The following is a 13,611-nucleotide window of genomic DNA, read 5'->3' on the forward strand; positions in this document are numbered from 1 at the left end:
AGTCATGTAACAAGCCAACAAGTGAATGCCATATAATTCAATTTTATACGATTTTTTTTTTAAGTTGGTCCCACCAAGCTCTCACATGGTACTCATTTATTAACATATCTCAATAACAAGAGATACTTGCTTCCTCATTAAGGCCGATTTCAGTGGCTAGACTGATGGTCCCATTCCCCCAGCATCGTCAATCTAGGATGGTGGACTCAAGAGGTATTGGGTTGCCTCTATTAAGAAGAGGATGGCGAGAGGAAAGCATATACTAATTGTATTGAGGTATGTTTGGGCTCTTTATATTTCGATAATTTCATTTTTTTTTTGATGATTTGATAGTTACAACATGGAAAAATAGGTTGAAACCCTAAAGTTCTCTAATAAAATTATTACAAAGTGTTAACTAGTTGAGCTATAAAACTCTTGAAATAATTAAATAAATATTTAATTAGATAAAGATACTAGAAAATGCCAACTAGTTGAGTTACAAGCTCTTGGTATAATTGAATAAATATTTATAATAATTAGATAAATATGATTTACTTGTGAATCATTTTTTGAACTCTTTTCAGCAGAAAACCTTTTGACAGGGAAAGAAAACGGAATCAAAATAAGAACCTGAAGAAACCAGCCTATTGACAAGGGTTTCTAAGAATCTATCAAGAGTTCATTTAAGAAGTTAAAATTTAATTACCAGCAACATATTTGGAAATGGAAATGATATTATGATACAGAACCAAAGAAAAAAGCACTGCTATTACATCATAGAACCAAGGCCTTTTCTTGATAGAATATTATTAAAAATGTGCAACAAGGAAGCATAGAGAAAATTAATTCCTTGAAGTTTCTAGCCAGGTGCTCATCTTTTGAAATTCAAGTGCAGCTGATGGGAAGTTTTCGAATCTATGTAACTTATGGATCAATGAAATTGTCAGCGCTGTTCTTCTTTCCATATGTTGTGGACATGAAAATATAGCTTTTATGTCGAAGTGCAAACTCACTTCAGGGGTTATGAGTTATGACTCGTATTTATGAACTATGTTTTGTGACTGGAACTTTGTGCACAATCTAGGCATAGCAATGTCAGAGTGAAAAAAAAATACATGTCTAGCCAGCATAATCTTAATTCAAAAAAATCTTGTATATGTCCGACGTATACAACTCATGTGAGACTGACATGTAGGCTTCACATGTCAGTCTCACATGAGTCTTATACATCGTACGTATAAGATAACTTCTCTTTTAATTCATTGATCATATGCTAGTCTCACATGAGTCATATACATCGGACGTATAAGATAACTTCTCTCTTAATTCATTGATCATAACAAATTTTGTATTTTATTTTTTTAAAAAAAAGATAGATGATAGATCATAACAGGATGAGAATTGGGTTTGAAAAAGTTAAGAATGAATATTTTGATTCCCAGGCATCCAAAGAATGTTTCAGTGACCTATGCTCCTTAATCTTAACAAAGACTTATTGGTAGTAAATTATGGGTCGAACCTGTTATCTTCATCATGCCTCATCTTAAATGAAAACCTTTATTCTTTGGAGAACTCAAAGCTAGCTAGTCTATGCTTAATTCTGTTTTTGCATCTTTTGATTTCGGGAGTTTTTGCCGTTGTAAATGTAATCTTGGAAGAGGCATGTCAGTAAGTTTGTGGGCAGTCCCATTGCTGTTTTGCTTCCGCCTGTCTTGGTCTTCAATAAAGTTATTCTGAAAAAAAAAAAAAAAAACCTAGACTGGTTTACAAACACAAACTAATAGTGTTTGGAACTAAAATTAAGGCACAAGAAAATACAAGTTAAGGCAAATACGACTTCAAAAGGTGCCCCAGAAGCTGTTCAAGTAAAGCTCATTGTTGCCTAGGCGAAAATAGATATCACATAATACCATACAAACACAAACGTGTTGAGTAGATATCACATAATATCTTGCATCTAAAATTGAGCTTCATGTGTACGTGTGTGCACACTTTGTTTTTTGAGATGACGCAGAACCTCACCAAAGCAGAGCCCTTTAGCCCTACCCGTGTTTTTCTGAGATGAAATAGAACCTCACCAAAGCAGGGCCCTTTAGACCTATCCTTGGAAAGTAAACCACGGATACTTGACTCCACCTGCCAGAACCGTTAAAACTGAGCTTCATGTGTTTTGATTAGAAAGTAAATCTCATTCCAAAAAGAAAGTGAAGATGTTTACAAATAAACACTCCATAATGCAAAAAAAAAAAAAACACTCCATAATGCAATTTGACCAGGGAAAAGAGATAAGGATGGTACAGAAAATGCAAAATTTCATTTCAGCGGAAAAACCTTTTGACAGGGAAAGAAAACGAAATCAAAATATGAACCTGAAGAAACTAGCCTATTTCACATATTCTAAGGACAATTTTACCCTATACTGTTGGGACCCTTCCCAGTGAGATTTGTACAAATTCGCCAATACATTGAAAAGGTCTAGCTCATGTGTTTGCACAATGGTGTGGAGAAGGTTAAAGTCATTTACAGGTCATCAGCATTGAGTTGATGACATGCATGAGAAGACGGATACTTGAGAGCTCAGCGCCGGTAACTGTAGGCAAGCCACGTTGATGGTTCAGTATCTTGTAGACTTGATCAAAGATGGGCCGCACATGCACTGCAATCAATGGGTCTGCTGGTATTATTGCATTAGCAACTTCTGTCATCCAACCAAGTTTTCGGGTTGTATCATTACTGATATCACAGGCTAACTGCTGTAAAAGTGAAAGCAGTACTCCTTGGCTCAAAGGGAGAGGAACCATTGACAAGATCCCACGTAGATCAACCTGAAAGAGTAAAAAGGAGCAGAAAGACAAACTTTAGCAATGGTTTCTATCTATCTATCAAGAGTTCATTTAAGAAGTTAAAATTAAGTACCAGCAGCATGTTTGGAAATGGAAAAGATATGATACAGAACCAAAAAAAAAAGCGAAGCAATTACATAGTAGAACTAAGGCCTTTCTTTGTAGAATATTACTAAAATTGTGCAACAGGGAAGCACATAGAAGACAATCCAATTTGGTTATATGTAACTCCCATTGTTAACAAACCAGTAGAATCTATATATATATATATATACACACATATATATTAATAGGTAAAGCTGAGAAAAAATCCAATTAGATTTCAAATTGGATTCTTTTTTCTTTTCTTTTTTTCATTTTTTTATATACAATATAGAAATTCTAGTCTAGCCTAATGTAAGTGCATATGTCTGGGAAGCTCCCTCCTAGAGATTTCAAATTGGATTCTAATTGTAGCTTAATTTTGCGCCACGTGTCTATCTATATATATTTTTTAATTTCTAGGTGAGTTAATGTTGTGCAAAAGACGAAAAGTCTAATATAAATAAACCATAAAAAAAAAAAACCCAATAAAAAAGAGTAAACTTGTGTATCTCCAAAAAATAAAATTAAAAATAAATAAATAAATAAAGAAGAAAAAAAGAGTAAAAACTCATGTATATACATCTACGACTTAAACAATGTATAATTTGAATCCATATATGTGTAATTATGTCGTTTTTAATTGTACCATGCATATGCACGGATTATACACTAGTTTTATATAATTTCAAGAACAATACATAAATTTAAAGTAGAAGATTTCATCCAATTCCAAACCAGATCCACCCCCCCCCCCCCCCCTCCTTCCTCTCTTCCTACTTTTTCTGTTGCTTCCCAACCCCGAAAAGGATAAATAAAATAAAAATAACAGGGATGACCAAAGTGACAGTAGATTTCAACCCTCAACTTTGGTGGAACTCCAGATAACTTGGGAAAGTAAATTAGTTCTTTTTTTATTATAAGTAATTAAAGATTATAATGCAAAATAGGAAAGTGACACCCTTTTTTCTATCATGAATTGATTACTTGTCAAAAGGAGGGAAAATAACTAAGCCTTATTCCCAATTAGATTGAATACAATTAATGAAAGAGTAAATGAGTTGATGATGATGCAACTAGAGACTTTTAATCTGTTAACAATTTTGAGTACAAAATATATCTAATGCATATTATGAGTTATTTTTTCTTGGCTAAATAGCACACCTGAGAACATAACCAGGATACAATAGACACATCACTTCTTTGTAGGGCAGCAGTGAAGGCCTCCTCATATTTGTGCTCTGATACCAATCTTGATAGCTCCTTTGTTGGATCAGGCACCTCAACCTAATACACATATTGAGAGTGCTTCTAGTCAGTATAGCCAACTGAAACTTGTATAGGGAAAAAAAAAACAAAAAAGACATTTGATAACCACATATTGATCTTCACATTATGGGTTTGAAAAATCAGCACGAAATTAAGAAAACAGTGCAGACCTTCTCATGGAGACCACCCAAAGGTCCATTGCTCAGCTGGGAAACCAAGGGATTTACTGCACTTGGGTTTGCTCCTGCAGCTGCAAGAGATAGAAGCTTTCTCTGACCCTCGAGCAATTCTCCACCTAAAGTTTGAGTAACTGTTGATGCTGAATTAATCGCATCCTGCATAGTTACATAAAAATTTCAAAATCAGATGAAAATACAAACAGAGAGTGTATATAGATGCAAACTAAGTAACAGACAGGCAAGGGCAGTTAACGTGTCCAACAGCTTTATCTTCAATTACTCAGAGCCTACAATAACTACATAAAAGGTGTAGCATTACCATTCACGCCATGCATAAGACCCAAATGTCTGAACCAAACAATAAAATATTAAGAAAATAAAGCAAAAAAAGTATCTGAACCAAGCAATACACAAGATTAATTATAAAAGAAAACAGGCTAATATTAAAAAATTGAGAACCATAAGAGGTGCATTTAATTCCAATCAAGAGAATAGCAAGATATGAGTGTATCAGGGAAGTACATGGATGCCAACAAACAAATGAGAACTTGCATAATGAAACTTTTTTTCTTTCTCCCAAGGCAGAAACATCAAAAAAGTATAAGCAGAACCAACCCCAAAATATTTTCATCTGACCAAACACTGTCATTCAATACGAATTGACCAGAAACAGTCCACTGTCTGTTTAACCCTATATATACCCACTATTTTCCAACAGTCATCACTCACCTACCATACTGTCACTGTACTGAATTATTTTTTCATATCATCTCAAACAAACAGAAGTTTAAGAATCCAAATATTGGGACATGGCTTCAAACGAAAAATGGATACTGTTGGGAGCAAATAGGAGTAAAAATGTTAAAAGTCATTCAAGATTTAATATAGAAATACATATGAAAAGCACTCCATATAAATGACCCTATTATTTATAGATGTGCAGTGATGAACAGCTGATATTATAGCGCAGCCAGTTCAAAGCAATCTAATGTAACCAATGGTGAAATGTTTTCAACAGCAAATAAACATATGTTGCATATTACATTTCCTACACAAGCCAACGTAATTGTCTAAATTGAAAACCGTAAGGTTTAAATTCATGACCATAAGAGGAAAGGGATAAACATTCATTAAATAAAAAGCACAATAGATTGAGACCCGCTTTCTAATGATTTATGTGATATGAAACATTTATACACACCCTAAGAGCAAGTGCCAATGGAGAATGGGTAGATTCCAAGTGCTGCCTCGCTGCATTTGTATGTTCCACCATTCCTTTGTGAAATGTAGCATCTATTTGCTCAAACATGGTTTTAGATGACATCTCAAAGGCAGGGATAATTGACGTTTCGAAACTTGATTTTAAAGAATCCTGCAATAAAAGATAGATTGCTCGTGCCATTAGAATAAAATTCCCCTATTTATACATTGTCTTAATCAATAGATCATTTAAACTATGTCAAGTCAAACTTATAATTACCTGAAGAGCCTGTTTGCCAGAAGTTTGAAACTGTGCTTGGATTTGCCTAGCAACAGTAGCTTCAATTTTTGCATTAACAGATTTCTCCAATTGATTGATGGCCTTATCACCCGCTCCTCTCTACAACACAAAGCACCCATTACACCCTGCCACAATAACAAACTAATAGAAGAGCAAGATCTTGAAGATTCTAACCTGAAAAGACTCTGCAATAGCTGAAGATATTGTTTTATCAATAGCTGGAGTGACTGAGCGAACTACAGCTGGTCCTACTGCAGCCATTTCCTTCTTCACCGCTTTTTCTAACATAACTGGCATGTCTTTCATAAAGTTATTCATTAAACTTGTCACTTGCTGTGTTCGGTCCCGTGATAACTTCTCATTTTTGGCATTCTCTTCCTGGAGACGAGCCCACAAAGCATCGGTATTGGCCTTGACAGCTTTCTCCATACTCCGCCCTAGATTTGTCTCAAGTTTTTTACATTCTTTGCTAACTGGAACGGATATCATTGTTGTCATCTGCTTCTGCGTTTCTTTTTGCATTGCCACGAGCTGCATGAAATGGAAAAGAAGGGGGGGAAAAGAAAAGAAAAAGGAAAATGACAATTAAAGATGGATGAGTAGAGAGCAGACAGGCTAAGCATGTAATATTAATGAAAGAGCACCATAAAAGATGCAGAAGCATAATAACTTTTTCTGCTCACCAAATTATTCCTGGTATGTTGCCAATTTCAGAGTCAAAATGAACAATTGTACCAGTATCTGATTCTCAACCCATGCTTAATAAGAACCAAATGTTAATGGTCTAAACGTTCTTCAGGAAATTCAAGTAGAATCTTGAATGGGAACAATGAGTGACTTGGGTTTCTTGGATTTTGGGTATGGTTTATGGTTGAATGCGGAAGTGTGGATGTGAGTAGTCGATAGTTTGGAGGGCTTGGATGTGGGATTTAGATCATGAGAGGGTCAGCCAAGGCTAGGGCAGCAAGTGTGGATGTAATTTAGGATGGGTTCTCGAAGGAAAATGTTTTAGGGATTGATGGTATTGCAGTAGGGCTTTGGAATAGTATGTGGAAGATTGATGGTTGATGGAGTTAATAATTTAAATGTATGTATGAGTTAAGAGAAGGAATTGGCAAGGAAGTTAGTTACGAGAACCTGCCATGTGATTGGCTAGAGCCTAACAAACTCCTCTGACTAACTGATAGGCTATTGTACTTATCACTAACAATCTTTTAGCCAACTTTCTGTTACAAGTAAAAGGAACTAAATATCATACAACATAAGCACTATTGCTGATCATAAGGAAGAACTAATGACTAAACTTGCTGGACATTAACAAGTAGTAAATTGCCTGCTCCAAGCTGTCATACTTCAGTACTTGGCTGCGGCAAGGTTGTTACATGCTGGCAGCCCGTTACAGCCACTAAGGACACTACAAATGGACTGCAAAAAGAGCTAATCCTTTTTTTTAAGTAATAAATTTTACTAGAAAAAATTCAACAAGTACACAGGGAGTATATTAGCTGAAAATCAAATGAGAAATCTATTATTTTCCCACATGGCCTCATCTTATTGGTTCTATTATTCCCCCAGTGCAACCAATAATTCCAGCATGTGTTTTTCAGATTAACACATGTTAAATGTGATTAGCATGCTAGGGATTGTAACTAACTACTCTATCTTACCCTACTAACAACTAACTCAATCTAAGCCTGTGTAACCTTAGAATCTCTACAATCTGAGGTCTTATTTGTCATCCCAAGCTTGAACCACCTGCATGGGAGTGAGAGGGAACCACCACGCAAGACCGGAGACAATTGGAGCTGGGATTGCCAATCCTGGGCCTAAGCGCTGTACAGCACTCTGGGCTCTAACCTAATGTGCCATTCGGCACTTAGGGCCAAGAACCCCAAATTTCAAAAGCATATCACCAAAGACTATAGAAGGACTGAAATGACAGTAGCATTACTCATTTACTTTGGAAAGGAATTTATAATAAAATAACAATATTAAGGTATATGCCATGAATAGATTGCAGGACATTCCCAAGATTCCATGATGAATGCCACCCTCCAATTTCATTAATGACAAAGGAGTTGTCCATGGCCACGTAAGTGCTGAGTCTCACTTTTTTTTTTTAGATAGGTAAGCCCCAGGTTCTTATTGAAGACCCAGAGAAAAAAAAAAAAAAAAAGGGTCTTACCTACCATCAAAACTTAGTGAATATATAAATGACATAATATATAAACTCTTAAAACACAAACACATGATGAGAAATGCTTAAATGTGACCACTTCACTGTGATTTCAATTACCATATATGACCACTCTTCAGATCATGTAAAAACAATAAGCAGAAAATAATAGGACATAACGTAATGCATGTAGAGAGGGATATGTATTTGACCATGCTAACCTGATTGAGCATCTCCTGCATGGACAAAATTTGAGAAAAAGCAGCTTCTGTAGAGGGGAGACTTGTATTTCCGCTTGTTTCGATTGTAGAATCTGTCGAATTGAAAACACTTGGAGATGGGGAAGATGGACCTGATGCTTGAGAACTTTTTCCCTTCTGCTTTTTCCCTTTTGCATTAGGTGTGGACAACTGTGGTACTGTTGTGGATGTAGATGACTCAGAAACCTTCCCAGAGAAATCCTTTGTGGAGCCTTGGACTTCATCCTCATCAGCATTAGAAGGTTGGGCCAGTGCTTCTATTTCATTAACACCAACTTGCCGAGCTTCCTCTACAATATAAGTTTCTGCTGATAAAGCAGAGCATTCTCGGGCCATCTCAAAACCAAGATCTGAAGCCTGGGAGCAAAAGTATTTTTCCTTGTTTTCTGACAAAAGATTTTGAGGATCTCCTTGGGGGCCAAATTCAGCATTTTGCATAGATCTTGTTTCACCAACTACTTTCACCTCCACTTCAGCATTAGTGGCATCACTGCTGACAATCACGTCCTGTATACTTGCCTCACCCTCATTCTTGCCATCAAGAACACTAGTAGTTGCAGAGGATGAATTTCCTTTCAATTCGGAGGGAGTTACCAGGTGAGTTGGTTGTTTGAACACGATACGAGGATTAAGCACACTAGAATCATCATCCAACGAAGACACATCAGACATGTTTGCATGAATGGTGTCCACTTGCCTGTCAACTGAATAATCATTAACTGTTTGGTCTCCAACAGGCATGCTGAGTGAAGGTGGCTCAAAGCTACTTGTTGGACTCCTATAACCAGAGAGCTCTCTAGGCAACCTAGGAGTCAAAGGAAGAGGTGGTGATGTGACATAAACATTATCAACATCACTAGTTACGGGTGCCAGTGCTTTAGATTCAGTACTTAAACTGTTAATTTCTTTTGAAGTGGCTGCCTCAGCCGAACCAGAGCTTACAGTATACCTCACTGCAGTTGCAGTCTCAGAGCTACTTACTTGTATAGTTGGTTTGGGTATTGAACCAGTAAACGACAGCATCTCAGTAGGTTTACTTCCAGATGGGTCCAAAGTCACAAATCCTTCAACACTAGTTGCCTCACGTGAATTATTTGAATCTGATTTTTCTAACCCCATGTTCTCCAGTGGTGGTGGCAAGCACTGGGCTAAGTCCAAGGCATATTGCTGAATAGCCTGTGTCTGGACACAATAAACCTGAATAATATGTTCGCCATGAGATAATATATCACTCGTCCCGGTAAAACTCAAAATTGGCATAGTGACCGTAGACTCTTTCATGTAATCCATGCATGTTGCTGCTGGATTAGGACCATAGTCCAAGTGTACAGCATATATCGCATTCTTCTTAGCATTTGCAAGCAAGAGAATGCCTGCTTGAGACAATGCCACAACTTGATTGAAGAATGCCTCCTCAACTCGAGGTTCAGCTGAACTCTTCAATTCCAATGTCTGTGTACACTTCCATGACTCAGATTCACTCGGCAGTAGCCAGCCTTCATCGCTTGCTGAGGACCAAATTTTCACTTCTCGATTTAGTGGGCCCTGTAAACAGGTTTTATACAATTCAATAAACAGGCACTATTGGAGGCCAAATGCCTAAATATATCAGAACTGGCGATCTAACAACCAGCACCACAGTGAATTAGATTGAACAAAATAAAGAACTTAACAACAAGCTTATATACCGCTGTGATAAGTATGATGTGATCTGGCCGATGAGGAGCAGTTAAAAATGTCGCCGAACAAACAGGCTGGCCATCATATGGTCTTAATACTACAAGTGGTGCAAACTTGCGATCTTCCCAGATCTTTATCTGTTGCACAACATACATTATTTTCAAAGAAAAACCATGAGCATCTTTTGTTTTATTGATCATAAAGAATATACATTAGGTACTGCATGAGTGACTACACACCCATGTACATATATTGCTAAGTTAATAATGGCAAGAAACATCACACTGGATGTATGGAATCCAAAAACTGACAGTCATTTTAGTAAAACTTTGAAAACAAACAGTTACATAAACCTTTGAAGTAAGGAAACCAGCAAAGAAGTAGATAAATACAAACCGTGCCATCAACAGAAGCAGAAACTAAACGGGTTGTCATCCATTGGCACATCGATAGGTCAGTTACTTCTCCATCATGATTACCAACTAATTGGACCCCATCAATGACCTTATCAACAGGACATTTGAGAGGTTCCTCTGCCGAATACACTTCACCCTTCCCAACTTTTGTAGTATCAATTCTCAGAATACGTCTTCCAATCCCAACTACCAAAATTTCCTGCATAGAAGTGTGTATTAGTCATAACTCATAAGCAACATAATCAAGCGCAACTTCACAGCTGAGAGGAGTAACCAGTGAAAGAAATATAATTATAAGCTGCAAACTCTTGTATAAAAGATGATTTAAAAAAGAATTCATTACTTGTTTGTGGCAGTGCCAACAAACTCGTGGATGCGCAGCTCCCTCCTCTCCTATAAATTGAACAGCAACAACCGCTTTTCCTGTTATTTGAGGCTTATCTTCTTCATCTGGACCTTCAGAAATCCTCCACACATAAACTCGTCCATCTACGCCAACACTGCACAAAAACACGTTACCGCAAACCCATATAACTTGAAGAATGGGAATTATGAATGATGATATGAAAGCTACCTAGCCAAAAGGTGAACATCCTCAGCAAAGAAAGCCATGTCTGTGACCCTCTGAGAAAACAAGACATCACTCAGATTCGTAGAAGAATAAAGTAATAAAAAAAAAGTACTTTCATCACTCGGCCTTTAGAATAAGCATCAGCAGAAAGCAAATAACACAAACAAGAGTTAAGATAAACAAAATTGTAAGTTGTAACCCAGAAGAATGCCAGTTAAAAAAAAAATATGAAACTTCAATTTTAAAGAAAGCAATAGCCAATATCATCAGGTACCAAAAACCTAGACAAAGCAAGACGAACAAACTCACATATAACATACATTTGGGAGTCTTTATTATGATAAAGACTGTCTATTAAAAATTCTCAAATTTCATCTTACAACATATATATTTCTGGGTTATGCACTGTGGAGATATGTTGGTTTAGTAAACATTCTTCTGCTGTGTGGAATTTAGCTCCTTTGTCTCTAATGTGGATTTGTGGTGGGGGTGGAATTACAGAACTTTTGAAGATGTGGAAGTTTTGGGACTGCAGATACGACTTCTTTTCTTATATTATATTATGAATAGTTGACTGTCCTATGTCTTAGTGACAGTAAATGCAATTCTTTAGGCTATCTTGTGTTTTCTATTTTTCACGAGATAGTTTTTTTCAGAATAAAATCATTTACTTATCATTTTTTTTGTGTGGATATTCTCACATCTGAATAATTCTTCAGCTAACTATGGACACCCTCTACTGATTGCCTGCCCAACTTCTCAAGAAAGCGCAATTGGCCTTAAACGATTCTTCCAAGATCAACAACCAATTGTAACTTATCACTATCTAAAAATAAACTACATCACCCAAAGTTACGAACCATTTGTTCCACACAACTTCAAACCAATAACTCACCAACCAAACCACACATAGGTTTTATTATAAAACAAAGAAAAAGCCATTCATAACTAACTAAATTGCAATGGGAACCAAATCAATCCAAACAACTAAGTCACTATTGAATTTAAACTGACTGTGGCCTAGAAACAAAGGCTGCAATGTAGTGTTTACACCAAGCACCCAATTACTCACTAACCAAGCCGTGTCATAAAACATACAAAAAAAAAAAAAAACCATTCCTAACTAACTAATTGCAACACAAACTAATTTCCATCCAAGCAAATATAATCCAAACAAAACGCCATTCATAACTAACAAAATCAATCCAATACAACTAAAACATATCACTAACTCTACTAAATTGCAACACAAACTAAATCAATGCCAATACAAGTATCCAATCAATAAGCACTAATATGTCCAAGCAACCATAATCTCTCACTAACAAAATATCATTACAACTAACTAAAATCAATGCCAATACAAGTACAAGTACAATCAATCACTAATGAATCAAACCCAACAAAAAAATCCATTAGTAACTAACTAAATAACCAATTCAAATCCAGTGCCAGCAATGGAAGTTAAAAGCTAAACCTGAGTGTGTCCTCGAAGCAAAGACCGCAAGGCGGTATTAATGTTAAGAACCCGGATATTCCCCTGCCTCAATCCATAACAAATGTACGCCTTATTCACCGCAATCTGCCGCCCCACGACGAGCTGAGGATCGGACTGATACTTGGTAATGGGAGTAACTTCCAACTGCTGCGGGGGGGACTCCCCTTGGAGCCTAACGTCGACATCATACACCACGTATTCGCCCACCAAATGCCGGCCCTTGGGGAGCTTACTGCTGGGCATCCGGATGATGGGGCCGGGCCCCGACCCGGCAGTGTGGAGTGGCAGCGGCGGCGGCAGAGTGATACCCATCATGGCAGGAGATGGAGTAGGAGGAGGGGTAGTGTGATGCTGCGGCTGAGGCGGCTGCGGCTGCGGCGGGGGGTCGTGATTGGAAGGAGGAGAAGGGATGTTGCCCAACAAGGCCATGAGACGGGCGCCGCCCGAGTTGGGGTTTGGAGAAATTGGGGTGGAGGAGGTGGTGATTGGGGGTTGGAGAGGAGGAGTTGGGTAGGAGAGAGAGCGCTGGGAGTGTAGTAAAGGGTTGTTTTGGTTTTGGAGGAATTGAGGATGGTGATGGTGATAAGGCATGTGTTGTTGTTGTTGTTGGGGTTGTTGTTGTTGTTGTTGTTGGGGTTGCTGTTGTTGTTGTTGATGGTGGTGAAACGGTGAGGATTGGGGAGGGAAGGAGTAGGGAGGAGGGAAAGGAGAAGTTGGGGTTTGAGATTGAGGGATGGAATTGAAGAAGGTTTGCATGTCAAAAGGAGTGATGGGTTGTTGTTGTTGGATCTGATGAGGGTTTGGATTAGCAGAGGAAGCCATGGAAGAGAGAGAGAGAGAGAGAGAGATGGTGTTGTGAGATCTGAGAAGAAAACCAGGGCTTTTTTGCAGAAAAAGAAGACTTGGGAGTGAAGAAGAAGTGGGGACTTGGAAGAGACCAAAATTTAGGGGAAAAAATTATGGAGAGAAAGAAAGAGGTGAAATGATATGAAATTAAGTTTCTACCCAAAAAAAAAAAAAAAAATTATATAAATACTAGTAATAGTAATCCTAATAGGGCCTCCTTTTTTTTTTTTGATTGTCAAAAAAATATAATGTTTAAAAAAAAAAGATGTGTTATTATTTATATATATATAGTACAATAATAAAATTATT

General features: G+C 37.3%; 1 protein-coding gene across 1 annotated transcript; it reads right to left on the bottom strand.

Moving 5' to 3' along the window:
* Positions 1-2,274: 2,274 nt before the first annotated feature.
* Positions 2,275-13,411, bottom strand: LOC142639152 (enhancer of mRNA-decapping protein 4-like). Its single transcript, XM_075813271.1, has 12 exons — positions 12,436-13,411; positions 10,962-11,011; positions 10,731-10,887; positions 10,368-10,586; positions 9,980-10,108; positions 8,253-9,836; positions 6,030-6,386; positions 5,835-5,954; positions 5,556-5,726; positions 4,346-4,510; positions 4,071-4,193; positions 2,275-2,807 (listed from the first exon to the last, which is right to left on the bottom strand). Exons 1-12 carry the CDS (start codon positions 13,276-13,278, stop codon positions 2,499-2,501), a joined length of 4,227 nt encoding a protein of 1,408 aa, XP_075669386.1. The 5' UTR covers positions 13,279-13,411; the 3' UTR covers positions 2,275-2,498.
* Between the last annotated feature and the right edge of the window lie 200 nt (positions 13,412-13,611).

The sequence above is a fragment of the Castanea sativa genome, chromosome 6 (assembly GCF_040712315.1).
Source record: "Castanea sativa cultivar Marrone di Chiusa Pesio chromosome 6, ASM4071231v1".
NCBI classification, from domain to species: Eukaryota; Viridiplantae; Streptophyta; class Magnoliopsida; order Fagales; family Fagaceae; genus Castanea; species Castanea sativa.

What these genes read in the sequence shown, in the direction of transcription:
- LOC142639152 (XM_075813271.1), bottom strand. Translation starts at nt 13,278, where the DNA reads ATGGCTTCCTCTGCTAATCCAAACCCTCATCAGATCCAACAACAACAA. An exon ending in CTGCTTCTGTTGATGGCACG is followed by an intron (nt 10,109 to 10,367) that starts GTTTGTATTTAT and finishes GTTGTGCAACAG; the next exon opens with ATAAAGATCTGGGAAGATCG. An exon ending in ACATCATACTTATCACAGCG is followed by an intron (nt 9,837 to 9,979) that starts GTATATAAGCTT and finishes ACCTGTTTACAG; the next exon opens with GGCCCACTAAATCGAGAAGT.